At 45.5% G+C, this 25,584-nt stretch overlaps 1 protein-coding gene across 2 annotated transcripts in view; it reads left to right on the forward strand.

Annotated features, from left to right (window-relative positions):
- The window catches only part of EPB41L4B (erythrocyte membrane protein band 4.1 like 4B), a 935,352-nt gene that overhangs the window by 895,456 nt on the left and 14,312 nt on the right, over nucleotides 1–25,584 (forward strand). The window contains exons 14-15 of one of the 2 annotated variants that reach the window (XR_013610581.1): nucleotides 38–519; nucleotides 4,466–5,168. Coding sequence is in view for 1 of the 2 variants with exons in the window: in XM_078687730.1 (XP_078543856.1) it covers nucleotides 38–71; nucleotides 19,388–19,449 (96 nt within the window). In the remaining variant the exon portion in view is untranslated. Of the gene's footprint in view, nucleotides 1–37; nucleotides 520–4,465; nucleotides 5,169–19,387; nucleotides 19,450–25,584 lie in introns of those variants that run through there. The other variant, XM_078687730.1, reaches the window with a different exon arrangement.

Raw genomic sequence — 25,584 nt, forward strand, 5'->3', positions numbered from 1 at the left:
ATTGTTTTGAACTTTGCTTTTTGTCTCTTTCTTGTAGTGCTAAAAACAATCCGGACATTCATAACTACCAGGTAAGACAATCATTTTATATAAATGAGCACCATGATTTCTTTTTTTACAGTTGCACATTTGTTTATGACGTGTGGTCTGAAGTTTCTTGAAAGTTGTTAGTAGAGTAATCGCTTAAAAAATCCTTTAATGATAAGGGTCGGACAGGGTGTCTTTGTGAAAAATATTCATTTAAAAAGTAAACAAAAGAGGAGGTAAATGTAGGGTCCAAAAGGAGAGCATTATTAAAATACCATCTCTGGGGACTATTGGGATTTTGCAAACTATCCAATTGAACAGAGATAGGAGCATGGTCAGATATTAGAATGGATACAATATTTGCAGCCCTTAAGGATTGGGATATATTGTATATTATAAAAAATAATCAATTAGTGATTAGGCCTGGTGAACCCGGATAAAAGTAGGTGTATTCTCTCGTGGTTCGATTACAAAGTCTCCAAGCATCAATAAGCTTATTGGTTTTAAAAAAAATATATATATATTTTATTGAACAAAGCAGAGATAGTATTAGGTAGTCAATCATAAAGTACATATTTTACATAGAATACGTATGTTACAGCAATGTATCGCCAGTACGATTACGAGGGGAGCCAGGTCTAGCCAATGCCATTTCAGTTGAGGGGGAAGTACACAGTTCACCTCTATAAACGTTCCATTGCCCCCATTTCTTATCCCAAACACCAGGGCATCCCCTGATCTTGTAGACCGTTTTTTCAGACAACATACACAAATCCATAGCAGCAACCCATCTGATCAAAAGCGGTTTAGATGGTGAGCCCCATTGCATTGCTATTTCCCTTTTCAGTAAGAGGAAGCCCAGAGCTGCCCACTGTTGCTCCAGTGCATTAGGTCTGTGGGGTCCCATATATTAAGGAGTTCGCACTTGGGAGTCAGAGGGACGGGCTTCCCTAGAGCATCAGTCATTTTGCGAATAGCTCTCTCCCATAGGTCTTGAATCACCGGGCATTCCCAGAGAATGTGGTAGAAGGTACCAATCAGACCGCAGTTACGGAGACAGAGGTCAGATGCACGTCTACCAATCCTGGCCAGTAGGGGAGCGGACATGTATGTTCTATGTAGTATCTTTAATTGTATGAGTCGAAATCTATGGTTAATAGCTGATTCACGCGGGGATATCAATGCCGCCTGCCATTCTGTCTCGTCTAAGTCTCCGATGTCGCTTTGCCATTTGTCTCGTAAAAGTTGGAAGGCATTGGGCATGTTGTTACATAGTTTGCGGTAGGTGTGCGATATTCCTTTTGCCTAGAGGAGACTCTATCCTCAAGGGGCGAGGATTGTGGAAGAGAAGAGAGATCAGGGACATTGGCGAGTATGGCATGTTTGATTTGGAGATAGCGGAAAGCCTCGGATTGGGCCAAGTCATGTGCCTTCTGGAGCTCCTCGAATGTCAGCAGTTTGCCCTTATGAAGCATGTCACCTAAGGTAGCGATGCCAATTGTGTCCCATTTGTCAAAGCCCTGATAGTGGCAGAGAGAACCCAATTTATGTGAGGTCCACAGTGGGGTGGATAACGTAAGGGTGTTAGCCCACCCAAGTCATTTGTTAGCGCGGTGCCAGATTGTGAGTGTGTGGGACATTGGGCCTATATATCGGGCTCAAGGATGTGTACCATACAAAGCCTCAAGATAGCCCCTCGCGGCCCGTCTGGTATCGTTCTAGGTGAAAAGCCGGGTTTGCGGGTGAACCATAGATCCATGTGTTAATGGCAGTCAGTTGGGTAGCCCAATAGTAAAGTCGGATGTTCGGTAAGGCAGTGCCTCCATCGTACCACCCCTGTGTCAGCGAAAGGAGAGCAATGCGGGGAGAACCGCCATCCCATAGGAGGAGTCTGAGGTCTCCGAGCGCGTTGAAATAAGAATCGGCTATGGGAAATGGACAGTTCTGCAAGGCATATCGAGGGAGTGCGAGCATTTTAAAGAGGGCTGCTCTGCCAGGGAGAGATAGAGGGAGTGATCTCCAATGAGAAATGTCATCATGAAGTCTTTGTAGTGGGCCATTAAGGTTGCGATCGTAAAATATTTTGGGGTCTGGAGTGACAAAAATTCCGAGGTATTTGAATCCCTCCTGGGCCATTTCAATTGAGTAGCCTCGTGGGAGGGGAGGTGGTGGGCCGTGTAGTACATATAATATCGATTTGGACCAATTAATGGAAAAGCCTGAGTATTTGCCAAAGTTAGTGATGACGTGTAGTAGGCTATTGAGAGAGGATTTGGGGGAGGAGACGTAGACGAGGATATCGTCCGCGTAGACCGAGATCTTGTCAATCGTGTCGTCATTCCATTGGAGGCGACTGATGGAGTTGTCAGTCCTGACCCAGTGAGCCAAAGGTTCAAGAGTGAGTGCGAACAACAGAGGGGACAGAAGGCACCCCTGTCTCGTGCCTCTGTGTAGGGGAAATTGCCTGGATGTATGTCCATTAACAAAGACTTGACCCCAGAGATCAGTGTAGAGCAGTCTGATCCACTAGATGAATTTGGGACCAAAGCCATAGCGATGTAGGACCGCGAAAAGGTATGACCATTCTATAGAATCGAAGGCAAGCGTAGCATCTAGGGAGAGGATAGATGCGTCTTCTTGAAGATGTGGTATTCTGCTCATTACGTTATGAACCAGTCTGAGGTTGAGCGCTGTATTCCGGCCTGGCATGAAGCCAGACTGATCTTCGTGGATCAAGGCGGGGAGGACTGTCATGAGCCTGGTAGCGAGGAGCTTCGCCAGGACCTTCGCCTCAGAGGTAATGAGGGAGATTGGTCGGTAAGCCGCAATCGTTACTTGGTTTATTAGGTTTACGGATGACCACTATTGATGCCAACCGTTGGTCAAGTGGCAGGCATCCAACCTCTCGGCTCTCTTCAAACATTGCCTTAAGGTGCGGGAGGATCTCGCCTGCCATGCCCTTTAGGAACTCAATAGGGACACCGTTGGGGCCCATAGCTTTACCTGATTGAACGGCAAACAAGGCATTTCCAACCTCCTCTGTGGTGAGGTCTGCCTCCAATTCCTGCACATCAGAATTAGAGAGAGTGGGAAGTCTCATGTCGTCCAGGAGCAGTTTAGACTCTTCGGCGCTATATAGTGCTTTGGCCGTGTAGATTCTCTCAAAGTGGGCGGCGAAGGCCTCAGCTATTTCGCCTGGGTCTGTGATAGGGGATTGGTCTGATATGGTCAACTCTGGGATCCATCGGGATCCCTGGTCGTGTTTTTCCAGCCATGCCAGCAGTTTACCTGCCCTGTCTCCCAGTTCGTAGACACGATGGCAAGTTTTCAGGAGCTTGGCCTGCGCTTTCTCAGAGGCCAGCGCTTTATATTCCATTTGTTTCGCAAGGAGACGAGCCTGCGTTTCGTCCGTGGGATTTGCGTTGTGGAGTGCTTCTAGATGGGTCAGGTCTGTTTCCACCCGAGTCAGGTGCTCGCTTTGCTTGTGGATGTAACCAGTTTTAAGAGATAACGCCTTACCCTTGAGTACCGCCTTATAGGCCTCCCATATAGTTATAGCGGATTTCACAGAGCCGACATTTTCCGCGAAGTAGTATTCTGTGTGTTCTAGTAAATTGTCTTTTATGTCAGGGATTTTTAGGATCCAGGGTGTTATGATTATAGGGTCGCGGGGTCTCTGGCGGTGATGCGTGAATTCCACTGTGAGTGGGGAGTGATCCGAGATTCCCCTGAGAAGACCTTTAGGGTGACGAAAGAACTCTAGGTCAGCGATGGGAGAGAACAGATAGTCTATACGAGAGCTGCTGTTATGGGCATTGGAATAGTGTGTGAAATAAGAAGTAGTAGGGTGAGATGAACCCCATAGGTCCTCAAGCCCCATTGTCTGTGCGAAGTCAAATAGATCAGAGCCCGGTCAGTGTGAAGGCCGCTGGGGGTGCCGGTCCTGGGCATCATTCATTGTCATGTTGAAGTCGCCCCCAATAATTAGGGGTCCTTGTGGGAGGTCTAACATAATGCGTTGTAGGGCCTGCAACGCAGCTGTGCCTAGGGCCGGAGGGATGTAGACTGAGATGACATTTAGCGGTTTGCCTTCCCAGGTGGCCCCTATTACTGCGAAACGACCCAGAGGGTCAGCCCACGTCTTTGTACATGTCAGCACAACATTTTTCAGAACCAGAATCCCAGTCCCTCTAGATCCAGAGGTGAAGCCTGCGTGTACGAGTAGTTTATAGCCTCCCCGGTGTAATGCTTGGCATGCATTGCCCATCAAGTGTGTTTCTTGGAGGAGAACCAAGTCTGGAGCGTGGCGTTTAAGATATTGCATGACTATCCCTCTTTTAATTCTATTGCCTAGGCCGTTGACATTCCACGTCATGAGAGAGCGAGACATCGGTGATGGGGTGTCATGGTGGCTCATTGGACGGAGGGTGTGAATAAGCTTATTGTTGAACAGTTTGCACAAAAAAATTATGTACTTTGTGATGTGAAGGAGACTGAAGAGTTACGGTCTATAAAGGATCAACAACTTGGTTACAATCACCTGCAAGAATAAAGTTATCATCAATACATTGTGTTATTTGTTGAGAAGAAGCAATAAAAAAAGAGGGGTCTCCAACTTTGGGGGCATACATTTTGAGCAATTAAATAGGAGTGTTTCCAATCAACAATTTAATATAAAGCCATCTACCATCATCATCAGAAATCTGAGAAAGCAATTTAACAGATAATGATTTACGACAGTCAAAACCCCATTCCGCTTGCTTCACCTACCCAACCCCTCTTCAACTTTAAGGATTCATTTGTCGTGAGGTGAGATTTCTGTATAAGGGAGATATCTGCCTCAAGTTTACATAAGTGGGATAAAACATGTTGTCTCTGTATGGAATAATTCAAACCTCTGACGTTCCAAGATAAAATTTTCATAGACAGAGTACAATTTAAAAGAAAAACAATGCTCTATGCATACCATATAAGATGTAGGAAACAAGCCATATATCAGCCCAACCATTCAAATAAATAATATAACAGTACAAATGAGACAAGAAAAGTTAATAGAAATAGATGGACGAAAATTTCAATACTGAAAAGGAAACGAGGTCTATCAAAGGGAAAGACAGCAGAAAGGGGCAGGTAAGTACAAAGAGAGAAGAAGAAAAGAATAAGAGGATAAGAGAAGAAAAACATACCTAAAATTTCCAGATAAGGGTGGAGGGGTGAGACCACATGGACCAGACGACACGCCCAAGCTCAATGGAACGGAGGGCAAGGAAGGCCTGCATTACATATAATGAGGGAGTAAGTCAGGCACAAACATCAACAGTCCTGTAAAGGAGGAAAGAAGGCAACCATCAAAACACAACCACAACAATATGATGGAATGCATTATTACCACAGCGATAAACTAGTCATCAAACTAATGGAGTTTGAAACAAATAACTGTCAATCCAAGACCTACCATGAAAGTCCACTAAAATGAATTAGCCTGAGACGAAAAGGCTCCAGAGAAGTCCATGGAGTCTGATATGCAGGCGTTGATGAACTCTGCAACCTAACAGGATCTTCGCATGTTGTGGTTTTGTTTTTATATGTGACTTTGAAGAGGCAAGGATGAAAAAGTCCATAACGGGCCCACAAAGAATGAAGGTCAGGTCTTGTATTCAGAAATTCCTTACGTCCGATTGTAGTGGCTTAGGTATAATCTTGAGAAAAGTATAAGGTGTTACCTGACCATAAAACACGTTGAATCGACTTGACTGCTGCAAGCAGATCCGTGTTCTCAAGGAAGTACAAGAAGACTCCTCTTGGTGTCCGTGAATTCGACACAACCATCGCCTGACGACCTAGTCAATGAGTGCGTTGGATATTTAGCTTAGTTCCTTCTGGCAAATTCAGCACCCTGGGGAGGAAGGATTTGAAGGAGGAGAGAGGATCAGAGCCCTCTGAGCCTTCTGGTAGACCATAAATGCGAAGGCTGTTTCTTCGATTCCAGTTTTCAAGGTGCTCAACCTGTTTCTGAAGTGAGGATACCTGTGCTTGAAGTGCATTGACTTTAACATCAGTGAGCCCGAAAGAAGGCACATTATGTTCCGCGGTAAGACGTTCATCTATCTGTGACCAGTTATCTGTGAGGAATTGCAGCTTAACATTTGTTTCCTCCATGATGGGGGCGTAAAGCATGAATTTCCTCCAGCAACAGATCTAAATAGACCGGAGAAGATTGTTTTTGGCGGGGAATGCGGTTCTTTCTTCAAGCGTTTTGTAGAAGCCTTCCCTGCAGCAAGAGGAATAGGCCCTGAAGATGAGGAGTTTTTAGACAGACACCCCAAGGAGTTCTCCATTTTTGAAAATTCAGTGAAGATTTTAGACATTTTTATGAAAGATTGCGTTGAGCGTGAAGCGGGGGGGTCTTTTTTTTCCCAGTCTTCCCATAGACAGTAAAAATAAAATAAAATGGAGGCAAGAAAGCAATTCCAGGCTTTGTCAAATTCCCAGGCTATGTCAAAAAGAATGGGTGTACACCATCAAATAGGAGATCCACAGTAGAGATGAAGACCAGTTGAATTTTATTTTTTTAAATATAAGTGCAACATAAGGCATGAGTTCATAAAAGAAACCAACATATCAACAAGGGTTGATATTCGTGACAGTGGAGAATGCCTCACAGGAAGGAAAATGGAAAGATGGGCAGTTAATACCACTTTCCTCACTTACCCGCACTATCACCTAAAATGGCTGCTGTGACCAGTGCTTGAGGCGGTGACTCTCTTCAAAGAAGAACATGCTGTGGAGCCGAGAATTCAGCCGCAAAGGACTTAGTCAGCAGAAGCACAGCATCTGCAAGCAGGAGCGCCCTACCAAACCCAAGAAGACTGCATCTTCCGTGGGTGAGAAGCCGCGCCTCACCCCTTCCTTTTCTGAATAATGTGGTGACAAAATGCTGGTGAAAGTAAAATTGTTAACGATTTCTCTTTAGGACTGTGTTAAAAAGTGGTTAAGAGAAAGTTATTCTCCACATGTTTTAGTCCTTTCATACTGATGTTTTGTGAATTGTGGATTATTCTTTAATACACCAGAGCATTTTTCTTTTCCTTGTGGAAAAAAGAAAACCTCATGGGACAAAATGTGCAACATACGCTCAAAATGAAAAATAAATGCATTTCAAAGTTTAGTTTGAAGAAGGGAGTTTAAAATTGCTTGGGATTTTGGATAGAGGGGATTAAGTTTGAAGGTGTACAAGTCAACAGGGACATGCAGGAAATCCTTTTCTCAGCTGATATGCAATCTCAATGGCTTGAAGTGTATGGCCAGAACACAAAATTCATTTATGTTCATAGCACTGCACTAATCTGAGCCAATAACAACATGACAATGTTGATGAATACAGTTTGGAGACATTGCCCCATTACAGAGACACCTAAAGGACTTAGTATTTATATTTTATACTTTTCCCAAATCACATTTCTTCTTTAGTGCTAAGGGGGTGCTAAAACTGGAATGTGCACAAGGTTGTAGTCTCTCTCCTTCAAATAGTTGACTTGTGCTCAGGCTTTGTGGTAATTCATGAGAGGCACTGCAGGCGTGGTTCTCACAAGCCTATTTCTTGAACCCACTCTGGTGCACTTTAGCTTGCTGCATCTTGCTTTGGCAGCTGGGTGGCCAGGATGTGCCCAGCACCATGTCGATCCTCTCCCCGTACCGTACTTACTTGGAGCATAGGAGATCACATTCCAGCTCCTAGCCTGGCCTCAGCAGGGAGCACTCTGTGTTTGCTCACTATGAGCCATTCCATTACAGCCCGGTGAAGTGCAAGGGTATACAATGTTGCTTTGGTTTATAACTGTGTGTTTACACTCGTATCTTCCATGTTGGCTTCTATGACGGAGAATTAGTTGCTGCACTTTTCTCACCCCTTGTGTTTAGGGAGGCATATCGACTTGTGTGCTCCTTCAATAGTACTTGATCGATCTGTTGAGCCCCTTACAATTGCTATGAGATTTGGCATGAATAGCATCAGATGTCAGAGACTGAGAGTGGAAGGAATGGAAAGGATTCCAAAACTCCCTATTTTATTAACAGTTCATTAGGTTGCACGTTTTCTGCACTTTTAAGTGCTTTTGTGGCCTCTTTTTCTTTAGCCCCTGCCCACTGGGAGGCCTTTTCGATGAATGTTTATTTACTTAAATGAAAATGTATTTAAGCTAGTTTGAACAGTCACAAGGAATGTACCACAGAGGCATACCAGAGGTTTTGGTTTTTTCAAGAGCTCAGAGTCGTGTTCCCAACGTGATTGTGCATTGTTATCTGGAGGCCTGGGCCACCCCTCCAAATAAGACAGGCTACCTCCACTTCTGACAATTCATTTGAGTTCTGATAGTTTGCAAATGCTACTGCAGAGATCCCCAACCCATGTGGACTGAAGAATAAAAAATCAGGACAAAAATATGAGTTCTGCAATATGGGCATATTCACTTAAACTGCCACTATGTATCCCTCTAGTTTACAAATAATATTTGTAATGTATTCGGCCCTGAGTCTCCTCAACTCCTTCCTGTTGGGAAGAGAGCAGAGAGTGATGCTTGGGAACCACCTCTCCCCTGCTAAGTCTTTGCAGTGTGGGGTGCCACAAGGGTCGGCCCTAAGTCCGACCCTGTTCAACATCTATGTGGCTCCCCTTGCAAGACTAGTAAGATCGCAGGGGATGGAGGTGGTGTCCTATGCAGATGACACCCAGATAATGGTGTCACTGGCTCACTCCTCCGTCAGGTCATCTGCTGCCAGTTTCAGGGTATGCATGCAGTATGTGGCAAACTGGATGACTATAAACTCCCTGAAACTGAACGGCGAAAAGACGGAGGTGTTGATTTTTGGGAAGGACCAAGATGCCTGGTCTGATGAGTGGTGGCCACCTTCTCTTGGCATCTGCCCCACTCCCTCCCAATCTGCCAGAAATCTGGGTGTAATATTCGATACTTCGCTCTCTATGACCTTCCAAGTCAACAGGACCGTGGCCACCTGCTGGGGGGTGATTAGGATACTCAATAAAATCCGTGGGTATCTTTCCCCCCAGGCCCGTAAACAGGTTGCGGTTGCCCTGGTAGGATCTAGATTAGACTACTGTAATTCTTTGTACATTGAAGCCAATAAAAGTCTTGTTCACCGACTGCAGATAGTGCAGAATGCTGCAGCTCGGTTTATCCTGGCCCTTCCTAAATCCTCCTCTGCCACTGCAGCCAGGAAAGAACTTCATTGGCTCCCTGTTCACCAAAGAATTTCTTTCAAGATTTTGTGTGTGGTCTACAGAGCCTTGACGTAAGGCCCCTCGAGCGCCATTGGCTCCCTTCTCACGCGCTATGTCCCCATACGAGATCTTCGTTCCTCGGGACTCTGTCAACTGGTTGTTCCTCGTGCTAAACTAGTTAGATGGGGAGCCAGAGCTTTCTCCGTGGCGGCTCCGAAGCTCTGGAATTCCATACCTATCCTAATAAAAACCCTTCCCACAATTGAGACATTTAAAAAGGCTCTTAAAACCTGCCTTTTTAAGAGGGCATATCAATGAGAGAAGGCTGTAGAATGGGGGATTTTGCTGATCTATTTGATTTAGGCGCCTTGACGCCCATGGGGCTAAGTTTGCGCACTATAAGATTCGGTTCATTCATTCATTAGAGAGAAGTGAGTAGATAAACAGGATTTTTGGGTACAGAGTGAATGGAGACTTTGGTAAGAATAAGAATCCCAATCCAAACAACAGTTCTAAAATGATGCCAAAGCCTATTAGAAAACCAGCGAATGAGCTGATGAAAAAGCCAGCTACCAAAATGCCAAATGATCAAAGGCCCTGATGTGACAGACAATTTACACTGTGAACAATGTATGACCTTTCATTTTGCAGTGCTGGAGGACCCTATGATCTCTATATAGCTGAAAGTGATGTGGTCCGCCTGTTTGTCAGTTCGACTCTCAAGGTCCCCCTGAGAAGATCCAAGTTAGGGGGTTTATATATATGATCATATGTTTTACTGTATCATAAATATTAACTTTATTTTTTGGGGGAGGGGTTATGTAAGGTAGCAAGGTTTTTTTTCTAGAGCTCAGGGATAGGTATGGGGGTTACAATATAATTGAAATACAAAATGAGAAATATTACACAGTGGCTGCCACCACTGTTATGGTTAGGTCAGAGTTTCCATAGGAAGAGTATTTTTGATTTGATAAATTTAGCGCTGTTTGACAAATGTGTACAAAACAATCTACAGGAAAGTTTTGTAATGATCCATGAAAAGGGACCAAAAAAAGGTTGGGGAAACTGAAAGTTGATTTTCCATGAATTCCTCTGGGAAACCTTGCACTCCAATACCAATAAAATTAACTGGATAGAATTACACCAAATTTGACAAAGCTACAACGTTGGTGTCAATCCATTCAGCCTTTTTTGAGAAATTGGCATTTAAAGATGTGCTCGGGTTGGATTAGAAGGGGGTTAAAATGTTAGATATATCTGGACAATTGGTCCCTCTGGAGAACCATAGCACTAAAATGTAAAGAATGTAAAATAAATAGGGTTCTTCGATTGGCTAATGGAACTTTTTTCCCTGGAGTCTGGCGTAGTCGGGGCGGTCGTGGTGTTGAAGCTGGCGTGGATGTCCGCGATCTTGCGGTGGAAGAAGATGGCTAGTGAGTCGCACAGTTCTTGTGAGGGCGGGATGTCGTTGGCGCTGGGGTTGGAGAGTTCCTTTATGATGCTGAAGAGCTCTTTGCTGTCGTGTGCATTGTTATCCAAGCGGTCTTTGAAGAAGGATCTCTTGGCTAATCTGATGAGGTGGTGGTGTCTGCGGGTGGCGTCCTTGTGGGCTGCGTGGTTGTCCGGTGTGCGTTCGTGGAGCCATGTCTTCTCCAGTTTTCGGCATGCGTGTTTGGAGGTCTGGGCTCGTCGGTGAACCAGGTGGCTTTCTTGTTGGCGTGGCTGTTAGAGGGTTTCTTGAGCGGAGTGAGGGTGTTGGCGCAGTCGTTGATCCACTGTCTGAGGTTGCAGGCTGCGATGTCTGGGTTGGTGGGGTCGGTGGGTGAGTTCTTGGCGAGGGAGGTGATCAGCTGGTCTTCGGTGACTTTGCTCCAGCAGCGGCGAGGCAGCTGTTGGCTGTGGTGGTGCGTGATTGGTTTCTTGAAGGTGAAATGGATGCAGCGGTGGTCGGTCCAGTGGAGTTCGGTGGTGTGGTCGAAGGCGACGTGGGAGCCTGTGGAGAAGACGGGATCCAGCGTGTGGCCGGCGGTGTGGGTGGGTGTGCGGTGACGAGTTGTCTGAGGGCAAGGTTGTCAATCAGGGTGGCGGAGTTGGTGTCATTGTTGTTCTCGAGGTGGAAGTTCAGGTCCCTGAGGAGGATGTAGTCCGTGGAGGCAAGTGCGTGGGTGCTGGCGAGGTCGGTGATGGAGTTGCTGAATTGAACCCGGGGTCCGGGGGGTCTGTAGATGAGTGTTCCTCTGAAGGTGGTGTTGGGGTCGGTGTGTATCCGGAAGTGCAGGTGTTCGGTGGTGTTGAGGGTGTCGTCTGGGTGGGTGGCGACCTTGAGGGTGGACTTGTGGACGATGGCTATTCCTCCTCCGATTCCGTTAGCGCGATCCCTCAAGGTGATCTTGTAGCCATCCGGGATGGCTATGGCGATGTCGGGCGCCGAGGAGTCGTTCCATCAGGTCTCGGTCAGGAAGGCCACATCTGGGGCGGAGGTGTCGAGCCCATCCCAGAGCTCGACGGCGTGTTTGCGTGCGGAGTGAGTGTTGAGGAGAATGCAGCGGAGGTGGTTGGGTCCAGTCCTTGGGGCTTTGGTGGTTCTGTCGCAGGTGAAGCTGCAGGTGCGGCAGGAGAAGGGTCCGTGGGTCCTTTTTGGAGCGGCCTGGAGGCAGGTGTGGTTTCGGCCGGTTTTGAGTGCGTGGAGGGTGCTGACGTCGTCGTGCATTCTGTTGTCGTGGCGTTCGCAGGGTCCAGGGGTTCTGCCACTGGGCGCGGTCCAGGCGCGTACGGGCGCAGATGGGCTTGCCTTAGGCTCGCCCGCTGCGCGCGGCCGCTTCTCGGCCTGCATAAGAAGTGGCTTGGGAGGGAGGAGCAGCTGGGAGGCGGGAGTGGGGAGGCCAATGTGTAAGCAGGGGGCTGGCCGCAGGGAGGCAGCGGCGGGAAAGGGCCGGGATCGAGAGCGGTGTGGGGGCGGGGGGGGGGAACTGGCGCGCAGAACAGAGGGGAGGGAAAATGAAACCCAGGAACAAGGAGGCAGGAACCAGGCAACCAGGCAGTCAGGTGACGAGCAGTGAAGTGGGGGCGACCTGCTTTAAATCGGTCTCTCCTCTGAGAGTCAGTGAGGTGCTACAATGTTGCAATCTGCCTCTGCGACAGACTGCCCTGGCTGGATTTCATTTAATTCCCAGTCCCGGCGCAGAGGTTGGCTGCCTGTCGCTGTGGGTGGGGTGGGGGGGCGGGGGTGGCGTAATTATCGGATGTTGGGAACTGACGTCCGGCTACCTCCAGAACACAGGAAGTCATTAGAAGTGGCAGGCGTTTTGAGAGAGACAGAGAGTCGAGCTGCTGCTGCCTCAGAGCCTGCTATGCGCATAAAAATTTAATTACTGTGGCGCCCCACACCTGTCACTGACTGACTCTCAGCATGGGCCGCATCAGCCATTGTGATCATCCATATTGCACTGGAAGAGTCTGGAGACCCCCCTGTGGCTCACCGCCACGGCCGCCGGCATTGACGTGACTCAGAGAGATAGAAGTAAGTAATGGCCAGGCAGCCGCCTGTGCAATGCTGCCACTGACATACGGTGTATGTTTGAAGTTGTGGTCTTACTTGTCAGACACAGTTGCAGGCAGGGCTGCTTTGCTAGTCATCCTTCTGACTGGTTTAGCTGCAAGATAATAATGATCTGAGAATGCTTTCATAAAATAATCGATTCAGAAAAGGGGGTGGTGATGGACAGAGCATCTGAGTTAAACAGAACACTCATACCCAGTCAAAAGATCAGGGCTTGATCCATCACCGTTTTTTAGCTCACTGCACCATCCCAGCTCAGAACCTGGCTATATGCAAATTAGTCTGACCCTGGCCCAGTGCATCATGGGAACAGGGCAGACCAAACTACCAAGCCAATTCTTTACTGGAAAGGAAACAAGCTTCCGGGGACCGGTTTCTGGCATTGCAGCCGTCTTCGGCCCGGCTTGCTTGAATCCTGATGGTGCAGTGAGCAAGGGACTCATGTCTGAGCATACCCTGCCACTCCTATAGTGGCCAAAACGATTCAGAAAAGGGGGTGGTGATGGACAGAGCATCTGAGTTAAACAGAACACTCATACCCAGTCAAAAGATCAGGGCTTGATCCATCACCGTTTTTTAGCTCACTGCACCATCCCAGCTCAGAACCTGGCTATATGCAAATTAGTCTGACACTGGCCCAGTGCATCATGGGAACAGGGCAGACCAAACTACCAAGCCAATTCTTTACTGGAAAGGAAACAAGCTTCCGGGGACTGGTTTCTGGCCTTGCAGCCGTCTTCGGCCCGGCTTGCTTGAATCCTGATGGTGCAGTGAGCAAGGGACTCATGTGTGAGCATACCCTGCCACTCCTATAGTGGCCAAAACGATTCAGAGAAGGGGGTGGTGATGGACAGAGCATCTGAGTTAAACAGAACACTCATACCCAGTCAAAAGATCAGGGCTTGATCCATCACCGTTTTTTAGCTCACTGCACCATCCCAGCTCAGAACCTGGCTATATGCAAATTAGTCTGACCCTGGCCCAGTGCATCATGGGAACAGGGCAGACCAAACTACCAAGCCAATTCTTTACTGGAAAGGAAACAAGCTTCCGGGGACCGGTTTCTGGCATTGCAGCCGTCTTCGGCCCGGCTTGCTTGAATCCTGATGGTGCAGTGAGCAAGGGACTCATGTCTGAGCATACCCTGCCACTCCTATAGTGGCCAAAACGATTCAGAAAAGGGGGTGGTGATGGACAGAGCATCTGAGTTAAACAGAACACTCATACCCAGTCAAAAGATCAGGGCTTGATCCATCACCGTTTTTTAGCTCACTGCACCATCCCAGATCAGAACCCGGCTATATGCAAATTAGTCTGACCCTGGCCCAGTGCATCATGGGAACAGGGCAGACCAAACTACCAAGCCAATTCTTTACTGGAAAGGAAACAAGCTTCCGGGGACCGGTTTCTGGCATTGCAGCCGTCTTCGGCCCGGCTTGCTTGAATCCTGATGGTGCAGTGAGCAAGGGACTCATGTCTGAGCATACCCTGCCACTCCTATAGTGGCCAAAACGATTCAGAAAAGGGGGTAGTGATGGACAGAGCATCTGAGTTAAACAGAACACTCATACCCAGTCAAAAGATCAGGGCTTGATCCATCACCGTTGTTTAGCTCACTGCACCATCCCAGCTCAGAACCTGGCTATATGCAAATTAGTCTGACCCTGGCCCAGTGCATCATGGGAACAGGGCAGACCAAACTACCAAGCCAATTCTTTACTGGAAAGGAAACAAGCTTCCGGGGACCGGTTTCTGGCATTGCAGCCGTCTTCGGTCTGGCTTGCTTGAATCCTGATGGTGCAGTGAGCAAGGGACTCATGTCTGAGCATACCCTGCCACTCCTATAGTGGTCAAAACGATTCTGAATCGTTTTGGCCACCACAAGTGTGGAAGGGTATGCTCAGATGTGAGTCCCTTGCTCACTGCACCATCAGTATTCAAGCAAGCCGGGCCGAAGACGGCTGTAATGCCAGAAACCGGTCCCCGAAAGCTTGTTTCCTTTCCAGTAAAGAATTGGCTTGGTAGTTTGGTCTGCCCTGTTCCCATGATGCACTAGGCCAGGGTCAGACTAATTTGCATGTAGCCAGGTTCTGAACTGGGATGGTGCAGTGAGCTAAAAAACGGTGATGGATCAAGCCCTGATCTTTTGACTGGGTAGGAGTGTTCTGCTCAATTCAGATACTCTGTCCATCACCACCCCCTTTTTGAATCGTTTTGGCCACCACAAGTGTGGAAGGGTATGCTCAGATGTGAGTCCCTTGCTCACTGCACCATCAGGATTCAAGCAAGCCGGGCCGAAGACGGCTGTAATGCCAGAAACCGGTCCCCGAAAGCTTGTTTCGTTTCCAGTAAAGAATTGGCTTGGTTGTTTGGTCTGCCCTGTTCCCATGATGCACTGGGCCAGGGTCAGACTAATTTGCATGTAGCCAGGTTCTGAACTGGGATGGTGCAGTGAGCTAAAAAACGGTGATGGATCAAGCCCTGATCTTTTGACTGGGTAGGAGTGTTCTGCTTAATTCAGATACTCTGTCCATCACCACCCCCTTTTTGAATCCTTCATAAAATAATCAGCAGGCCGCAGGGGAGGGCTGCTCTCTGTCTCGTGACACCTTAGGTTTTTCATTGGGCTCCGACCACCACCTCTGAAAGCATCACTTAAGTAAAGTTTATTAGTATTTTTAAGTACTTATTGGCCAGGCAGCCTGCTGCCACTCAGACTTGTAGTGTGTGTGTGTATTGTAACTTGTCACACACACAGCGCTGAGCCGAGCGCACGCACTGCAAGATCTGATCCTTTAATTTCAGACACAATTGCAGGCAGGGCTGCTCTGAAGCCTTTCACCGTATCAGTCATGTTCTGTCTGCAGAGCAGAGGGGGATTTTCGGACATTTACACCCGATCCATGGCACAGGCAGCCAGGGCCTCTAGGAACTGCTGGAGCTAAGTAAGTGCACAGGCAGCGAGGGCTTCCAGGCAGGTGCACTGTTAGAACCGAGTTGGGATACAAGAATGATAGCAAATGAACATTGTTCATTTGTTTAAGCGTGCATTGGCAATACATTACTATTTTAAAATAACTCCAACATTGTTATCCAGATCCTTAGTGCTACTTTTTAAATGAAAAGATTGTTTTATTTGATTATTGTATTTAACATCGCTTCTCTGCTAACATCCTAGTTAGTAGTCGCCATAAATGACGGAGCAGCACGTTTGCATTCTTGCACCTGTGCACGTAGTGTACTCTGAAGTTCTATGTCAGTGAAGGGAGATTATTCTAAGTATATGCTATTTTAATAGCACAGACCAAGACAAGTGGAGTGCTGTACAGGGTCAAAGGCACAAGAACAGTCACCGAGTGATGGGAGAGGTACCTGGGTTCTGTGAGGACTGAGGAGACATGTAATATTACTACATTGTGCTGTCATGCTCTTCTACAACTCTTTCCTCAGTTGGAGCAGTGTTGAGCCAGTCCTGATGGATACAGGAATGTTTTTCCAGATCCTTCACGCATAGATGGAGAAAGTTAATTGCCTGTTTTATCATTTTTTTAGAGTTTTTGGTCACCAGTCTGGTCCACACCCTTTTAGCTTAACTACATGTGGCAGAACACGTGATCCCAAAGACCATCTCATTGCTCAAATAGGTGTAATTTCTGATATTTATGTTTCCCTTATTTTCATTGCTTGATTTTGCGCGCAAGGAATTGTCACTCATAGTCGGTGAAATATCACTCATATTTACACTGACAAAAATTAAAATGTCACACATAGCAATCTGAAACCTTGGCAGCTATGAAGCCAGAATGCCAGTACTGAGGTACACACAAAATTTACAAAAAATACATCCCCAATGTACATGGGCAAGGGGCTTCAGCAGCGGGGACCCGTAGAGTGATTGGCTGCAACCCTTGTTGCGCATGTTCAAAGGCCGTGTGTAGTGGGGGGTTGTCTGCCCAAGGGGTGGTTTGATGTAGTGCCTTAGTAGTTGACTTTGTACAGTGGGGGTTGGCCTGCAGTCAACCCAGTTGCAAACAGTGATCCCCCCCACTGTGCATGGCTAAAGGGGGGGTTGGCCATCTGCGGTGCGGTTGGCGGCTGGGCAACATCAAAAGTGCACTTACCTCCTAAAGTTGCACTGTTTGCATGCTGTGGACCCACACAGTACGGTCAGTATCTGTGCTGTTTGTGACTATGGTGTTCTCAGTGATGTCATTTGAGATTTCATTAATGATGTCATTTAACATGCCATGAGTGATGCAGTATGAAAGGCCATAAGCAGTGCATGGAGGAAGGTGTACATTATAGTTAGCTGAGTAAACTATAAAGGGTGAATTTCAGTGGTTTTTTTTGGGGGGTGTTAAATGTTAGTTTTTATGTTACCTCAACCCCTAACTATAACATCACTGTTTTGGGGGGGTTTTCTGTGACTATCTAGAGGTTTTTTTTTTTACGTAAGCAAAGATCTTTTTACAGCACCTAACTGTAACGTCACTCTAAACATTGGCTTTTTTTTAGTGTGCATCTGGGTGTAAAAATATTACTTACCAAAGTTATCTTCGGAAGTGCTGCCTATATCTCCAAAAGCATTTTATGCTAGACATGCTATATATTTAGTGGCGTTGTAAATATTATCCTGGTTTTCTAATTCCAGAAACATTAAGAGTAACATCATAACTATGACTGCAACTTGAACATAAAATCAATAACCTTAACAAATTGAATGTGTTCTTGAAACAGGCCATGCACTGGATTGCTTGAATCTGGGGTACATTGGCATTAAAAATATGCCCATAGCCACTGAGAGCCAATGCAAGAATTTGAAAGCTGGTGATATGTAAGTGGCAAGGAAGAAATCAAGGAGCTTTTTTTTTTTATAGATTTATGGGTTCATTATAGCTTATGAAGCAAGTAGGGGGATTTCCAAAGTATATTCAGTCTGTTAGCTTAGTTGGAGCTTACAAGTAATGGTTGCTTAAACCGTTTGAGAGAAACCTCGGCTTCACGGATGTGCAGCCATCTTGGTCCCCGCCACATCCCCCCTGTTGTTAATGTTTAGGTTGAGTTTTAGATGGCATCCTGGGGGTCAATCACTTGGATACATTGTCGACTGGTACTGGAGTTGGGATCTGAACCATTTTCAGCTTTGGTGTATTTGGAGTGACATAAGCATAGTTTTAGCATATAATGTTGAAGGGCATCTATATAGAATCTGAATCCTATTTAGTCCATGTTGACTTGTTGTCAAAGCCCAAATAAATCAACACATGGCTTCCGAGTGATTCAGTTTCTGCCTTCATAACGTCCATTCTGCTGTATAATAGTCAAATGGAGAAAGCTGAACTACACATTGTTTTACTGTGGACCACAATACATTGATTGACAAAGACAATTTAGTGCTCTACTTGCCTTTAAACATTTTCCTAAAACAATTTCTTATGTCCACTTCATCCAAGTCAGTTTCTTACTGTGACTTTCTTTCTTAGATCTCATCAGTTAAGATAAACTAATCATTTGAAACGTGGATGTAAGGCGAGCTATATTAATTCTTTATTTAATTAAACCAATTATGAATTCTACATCCTAGAGAATTTATAACACAAGATGGAAAAGCTCCAGGTTAATAATCCTCTATGCCCGATATCTTTCCCTTTGCCATCTCCTGCATCTCCCACTTTTGGGAGATTCAATGGATACTCTTCCACTGGGGCATAATACTTATTCATCTACACATATAACATTGCATGACTTTCCTAAATTATACATCTTGTACGTATATGTCTTCAGTGGCATAGTACCTAAATTTGGTAAGTATTAGTTCCAGAGAGACTTGTAGTTTAACAATTGTTTTACCACCAGTTTGCATTAGGCCTGGTTTAAACTTGAGCGGTTAGCAAACCATTTGTTATTATTAATTACAAAGTGTGTTCCCTTTGTGAAAACCAACAGGAAGTGAGGAGGTATATGTAAAGTGTGTGGGTGGGACAAGGCTCATGTGGAAGAGTAACACATCTTTAGTGCCTTGTGTACCTGCTTTTTTGAAAAGCAGTTATGTTTTTATGTTACAAGGTAATCTCACCTAGTGGCTTTCTTACCACATATATTTATTTGAACAGTTTTGGGAAATGCAGAAGGCTTGCTTGAGGTACAGGCTAGCCACAAACCTGATGGCCCTGGATTTAAGAGACCAGTCAGGTTTAACATTAAGGCACTATGCGCCTCAGTCAAATGACATGTTATTGGTTACTGAAATACTGATGACAAGTTCACAGGTATATTTGTAGTAAAACAGGGATGTGTAGTGTACATATGGTCTCACAGCTATAAAAGAAGCAGTCAAACAGAAAGTTTTGTGGTACAGTAAATCTGAAATTAATACAGTATCAATCCGTTAAAGAAGGAATTATCAATCTGGTGAAATAATTTAAAATTCTAATACATGTTCAAACGTGTTTTGGAGGAGAATGGGTCTTACACTGAAAAAAAGATGTCTATTTGCCATAGAAATAAGTTAAATAATTGTCAGATGGATAACAAAATCATGAATTATGTATTCTCATTCACAGTATGTTTCTAATATGCAGCAGAGTCAAGCACATTGGCACCCTCATTCTCCTGTAAATGCAAGGTAAGCATTTGTACTTAAGACAATACAGAGCATATTATAAAAGTTTAGTTTTTACCAGAGAAAAATCCACGTAAATGTAATTATGGATGTGTTGTGTAACTGTGGTCAAGTCGAGCCTGAGTCATGTCTTCTCCTGTCAGATACCTTCTGACAGTGGTGAGTTTTTGGATACCGAGGCAGTAGCCTCATTACTCCATATTCATTTAGAATTTTGTAGTCGCTGGTTAGGTTGTCTTATAGGTGTGTGACGCTTTGTCACCTGTGGTCAAGTCTGCATTTGTTCAGCTTTTATATACCTTTAGTGTACTGGCTTTGTTTCAATGTTTTACTGGTATGACTAAGAATGCCTGTAACAATGAGATCCTTTAATTGTTTGTTTAAGTGAAACTTTGCTCTACAGAATTTGTGTATTGTTGCGTTGGGGATAGTTAGCACTACAAACCAGGCAATATTTAACCAAGAGGAACAATTGGATGCTTGTACGTCCATTAAAAAACTGTAAGGCGATGGGTTCTGCCCTTCAAATCCACCTGTAATTTTCACTTTATGATCACCTGGATTTGTACCTTGTAAATATGGGTGAGCCTCGCAAACGGTGACTCACTCATGGTAAGCTTGCAGTAAATAGACTGTGTGTGTTTACCTCCAATGTTAGCCTTGTAAGATAAGGGCACTATGATACAGCAAGGGTATGGGGAACGTGGCTAGTTGTAAATCAACAGGTGTACCAAGTATAGGGCAGGTGTCCTAGGTGGTAGGCGACAGCGTGTGTCTACAGGGTCACTTGTCAAGTTCTAAAGAAGAGATCGTTAGGGTCCATAGGTGGCCTCCATATAAGCTGCTGGGAGGCCAAGCAGTTGCCTAAAGGCAGTGGGGTGGACTTGACCCAAGTCCATAGACTCTTCTATGTAACCCTAAGGGATAGAGCTAATGCCTGGGGAAGGTAGGGCTGGAGGATACCAGAAGAGTGAGTTTGAGATTTCCTACGGTAGGGTGCATAGGACCTGTTCTCGCAGCGGGGAACACCGTTGTCCCAAAAGGATGGTGGCAGCTAAAGACCCCAGCCTTAGTGCTAGGGGTGAGGTCCAAAGGCATCTTCATCTCCAGGATCTTGAGATCCGAATTGAGAGAGTGTCGGGGTTGAGTAATCCCCAGAGTGAGACTAGTCAGTGGCCTAGGAGATAGGGTTTAGACCGGTCTTATGTGAAGGCATTCACGCTGAGGAATTGGACTCTTGCAAAAGAGAGTGTGGTGAATGTAGTGTTGCATGACCCAGGGCAAGGGTAGGTCTAGTTCTACTTAGCCTATGTAGGCGCTCAGTGTCCTAGATGCATTCATTCTAGAACCAGAAGAGTTCATAGCACAGTCTGATTCCCTTTTGGGAGAGTAGTCTTCATGACTGGGTAAGGTACAGGGTCTTGGTGGCTAACAGCCAGCGTAAGGTATCTAGGATAGCGTACAGCTTGCGAAAAGGATGTCTGGTCAGATACCCTTGTCTCTTTTTATCGCTGATTAGGTGAAGAATACCCATGTGTAGTGGCTAATTCTTCCCCGTAAGAATAAGCTGGCGACGACGTGTAATGCAATGGGTTCTGTCCATCAAAGCTATCCAGATTTTTAGCTTTTTCATCAACTCGTTTTGACTATTTTACTGTCGGTGAGTCTTCTAACTAGCGATTCAACCCTGGTAATCTCATGGTATATGGGCTGCACTTGCTTACGGCTAGCGTACACCTTTTAAGATAAGGCTACCTACTCTGATGTAGCAAGGGAAAGGGGCACTTGGGTGATTACACATGGCCATGTGTGAAGGCTGCCCTTAAGAGATTCCTTTTGTGTGCAGCTCTGTAACTGCACACAGGTAGCCTAGCACAGAGGAAGCGCTGTAGGATTGGATATTGACCTCATAATGTTAGTGTACACTCATGGGGAAAATCAATGTGATTTACTGTCTTGTCTGCAATAACACTCTATTATACAACTATAGAAAAAACTTCCTTAGAGTGCAGCGTTGCTTCCTTTTGACCGACAGGAACAAGTGGCATATCAAAGTGGGGTGAAATCTGTATGCCAAACCCAAATATTAGAGTTTCATGAAGATATCTGTACAGCTTACGGGTCACCAAGATTGTCATATTTCTCTGGTTGAGCTCAGGTGCAGAGTCCAGGTCTTTCGTGACCCTCATGTTTCAAGTTAGTTACATTTCTCTCCAGCAGCAGAAACAAAGGCCTTTCCACATAATGTGAGTAATTAGATGTGCTTCACTCAGCTCCTGAGGAGAAAAAGGATGGGGATGAAGGATCTGCATCCATCAATCAGCTGTCACACTATACGAGGGATGGGCCAGCCGAAGCCCACTGACCAAAGGAGGGAACCCAGACCTCTGGAGCCAACACAGGAGGAGGCCTCCTTTAAACATTTGATGGGAAAGGCCCTGGCAGTGATGTCAACGAGGGGTGGAGCTGAGGCCCCGAGATCAGATATAACTAGTGACTCCTGGGTGATGCCATTTTTAAATGTCCCAGCAGGCTGTGCAGGATGGTTGGGGCTGGGGTGGAGAGGTGATATGGCACCCAGGATAGGCCAGAGGTGCCTCGATTCTTCCACATTCTGCCCCCACTTAAAAGGTATTGTGTAAGGGGGAGCTCTCTCTGCTTGTCACTCAGACTAGAGGCGGCAGCCATGGACAGCTGGAAGGAGGAACGCCTTGATGCACATCTGTGATAAGGACTCTGCCTGCAGTTGACTCCAGGACCAGTGGGTCTATCCTTAGGGCCAGTGAAGCTGTTCCCCTTACAGCCCGTGAGGACTAGTTGGAGAAAGACTGGGCTTCTGCGCCAAGGAGGATAAAAGCTGCAGAAGACATTCAGAAGAGCCAGTGGGACTAGCTCCCTGAAAATGTTGCCACTTTAGAGGGCAGGAAGCTTGAGGAAAGGGCTCCAGGTTGATATAGCCTGTCATAAAGAGAAAAACGAGCTCAGGAGCTCCCAAATCGGCCTAGCGGGCCCAATTTAAGGCATTTGGAAGATTGGCGACCTTTGACAGAATGGAGTGCATGAGGCTCAGCTGCCACATCAGAGTATTACACTGGGGGGAGCAGGGCTTGGTGCATGTTAGCACTTTTTAAAATTCTGCAGGGAGTTGGCGTGCATGGGTCCCCCTGGCCAGACTATCCCTATAGCCAGGGGACAGGGACCCAATGCCCAGGGTTACTTATTATCATCTCGCCCCCACATGTCAGAGGTGATGGGAGAGCTCTGTCACGCACCCTCTAGGAGCAAAGGGCCTGCCCCACTCCCTGTGCCAGTGTCTGGGGTGGAGTGGACAGCCACCACACCAATGAAGGAAAGCAGAAACGGGCAGGGAAGGAGGTGCTGCCGGCTTCTTCGGCTGTCGGTGCTGCCGGCTTCTTCCGCTGTACGTGGCGGTACGGGCCGCACAGGATCTGGTGGGGCAACCACGGGTGGGCTCCCTGTGCTGCCTCCGACTAAGGCAAAAAAAAGCAGTGCAGTGCAAGGCTGCTCAACAACAGAAACAAAAGCTAGGAAAGGCAGTCGCTCTTTCAGGAGAGCCGCTCATCAAATATGAGTGCTTCCAGAGGAGTGCCCCATAATGACCTGCAGGGCTTGAAACTGCCAAAGACTTTTCTGCTGTTTGTGGCGCCCCAAGGACAGTGGTGCCACCACTGATGACCCCAAAAAGGGTGCAGAGAAGTTGCAGCGGTGTCACAACTCACCCCACCCATGGCTCTTGGAGCTTTTTCAAGAAAGTACTGACCCTAAGTTTACAGGTTCCCCAAAAGAAAGACCAAATAAGGAATTTCTTCAAGTTTCAAGCTCTCCCCAGGCTGAAGAATGTGCTGTATAGCTGGGAGGGCAGTACCCTATAGGGCTAAGTCTATGGTTAAAACTATTGTGGCCCAAAGGATTCCAAAAAAAGGTCCATGTTGTCCAGTGTCCTCATAATCAGAATGTGATGCACTCTGGGGGCTTTTATTATGATAGTGGAATCCTAATTTGAAAGTATATAAAAATCACATGACACATGAATTTTTATTTTTTTAATGTGTTATTGATTTTCCCCCCCCAAATATAGACAACTTTTTTGTTGCAGTATAGTGATCTGATCGTCAGTGGTACTCCTAACGCACAATTCCAGTGCTACAACATAAAAAATAGAGGATCCTCAGGGTATGTCACAATCTATTAGCAACAGGCCATATTGACAATATCAATGGCCCCTGCTTGGGTCATTGATATTGTCAATATGGCCTGTTGCCCCCGCAGGGGGTAGCAGGCCATGAATACAAGAAGTAATGAACCATAAACAATTAAACATTGCAAGATCTCATTACTTCCTAATCAGCCATCCATAATGTGTGGGCATTCCCGTCATCACCCCACCATGCCAGAAGAAAATGCTTTATCGATAAAATGTTCACAGGTATTAGATCGCAAAAGTGCACATGCTTTATTCACATTAATAAGTGGATTTCCACGTGGTTATTACTGAATATTGCATTTACTCATAAAATGATGAAGTTTTGACATGTAGGTTGTTGATCTGCAACCTTTGACCAAGACACGATTTTTTCCGGATTTGTTTATACAACCCTATAGGGGGTAACCGGTGATTATGCAATGACAAATATGGTATCCTCCTTTTGCCTAATTTAGATATGCAGATTTCTGGGTAGTGAGTTTATATTAAATATACTTTTTACTTTCCAAAGAAAAACACAGCCTGAACAATTATTTATTGACTTTTATTACTGATTGTCAACAAATGGTGATTACTAGCTCTCACCACCTCCCATGAATACGTCTTAGACTGCTCTGCTCCGCTACCCTGGGAATCAAGCACTACAATGGGGTGTTTGGTTCCCAGTGGAGGACGAGTGTAGAACCATTACTTGTGCAGCCCACACATGTAATGGTCCGTTTCCATACAAACACAAAAGGCAAATAAATCCACCATGATAAAGAAGCAAAGGCCAATTTTTAAATTGACAAGTCTGTCAATTTTCCAAGTAAAACAAATCGAGATACATCACGTATGTTTTTCACTTGTATTCATTAAGCATGATCAACTTTAGATCAATGTTGATTCCCTAAACCATCGAGAGAAATGTACCTACTCAAGAAGGCATTTGAACTTGAACTGAGATCACAAACTATAATTAAGGAGAGATTCTGAGCTTACAACATATGTTTTTAAGAGAACACTTTAAAAATTATTTGGGGTAGTTATTAATGGAAGCTAAGATTAGTCAATTTTGATTTCTTATACAAATCCGTATTTCTCTCCTATATTCATGAAACAACAAATTGTCCCCTACAATCATGAATAGGCATTGTCTCACATTTAACAGGGATTAGCAACCTCACACTTTGCATCTCAAAGTTTCTTCCTTATGGGTTTGATTATATTATTGAAGGGCAAAATGTATATACATATCCATTAACTTAGTGCAACGTGTATTACAAAAAAAATCGGGTATGCTGGGGGTCTATCCTGATGGACATACAATTCCCTCTCATTACATGTCACAGAAAGCAAGAGATGAAAGACAAATACTCTCTGTAAAAACATATGCTGGTCACCTGTATGTAATTCGGACATTAATGTTCATGCGGTGGTTGTTTTTAAATTTGTGTAGTTGAGTTAGTTGGTTCCAAACCACTTTATATTCTCAACCTCGTCTTATACATCAAGTTGGACACCAGGTGTGAGAAAACCTCATACTATGATAGAAAAGATGGACAACAAACAATATCCATTAGCCTTGCTTGTAATTGAGCAAATGTAAGTTGGAGGAAAAATGTGATTGGTAGACACGGCTTCAGTCAAAGATATGTATAAATCTCGAGGGAAGTGCAGCAATGGGCACACAGTTAATTCTGTACAGTTCTTATTCCTAAGAAAATGCTGCTTTGTGATAAATTTTGTTTTTAAACTTCGTGGTATATAAACCCTATATTACCCCCATATCAAGCAAGATATTTGCATGTTTGTTGCGTTGCTTGGCTCACGGACCTGGGACTTTAGCTAAAAGCAGTCTTGGACATCATAAACTTTCATAACCTCATTTGAGATTAAAAAGGCATACCTATATGAACCTTCGGTTTTCTTTT

Source organism: Lissotriton helveticus, chromosome 4_1 (assembly GCF_964261635.1).
Source record: "Lissotriton helveticus chromosome 4_1, aLisHel1.1, whole genome shotgun sequence".
NCBI classification, from domain to species: Eukaryota; Metazoa; Chordata; class Amphibia; order Caudata; family Salamandridae; genus Lissotriton; species Lissotriton helveticus.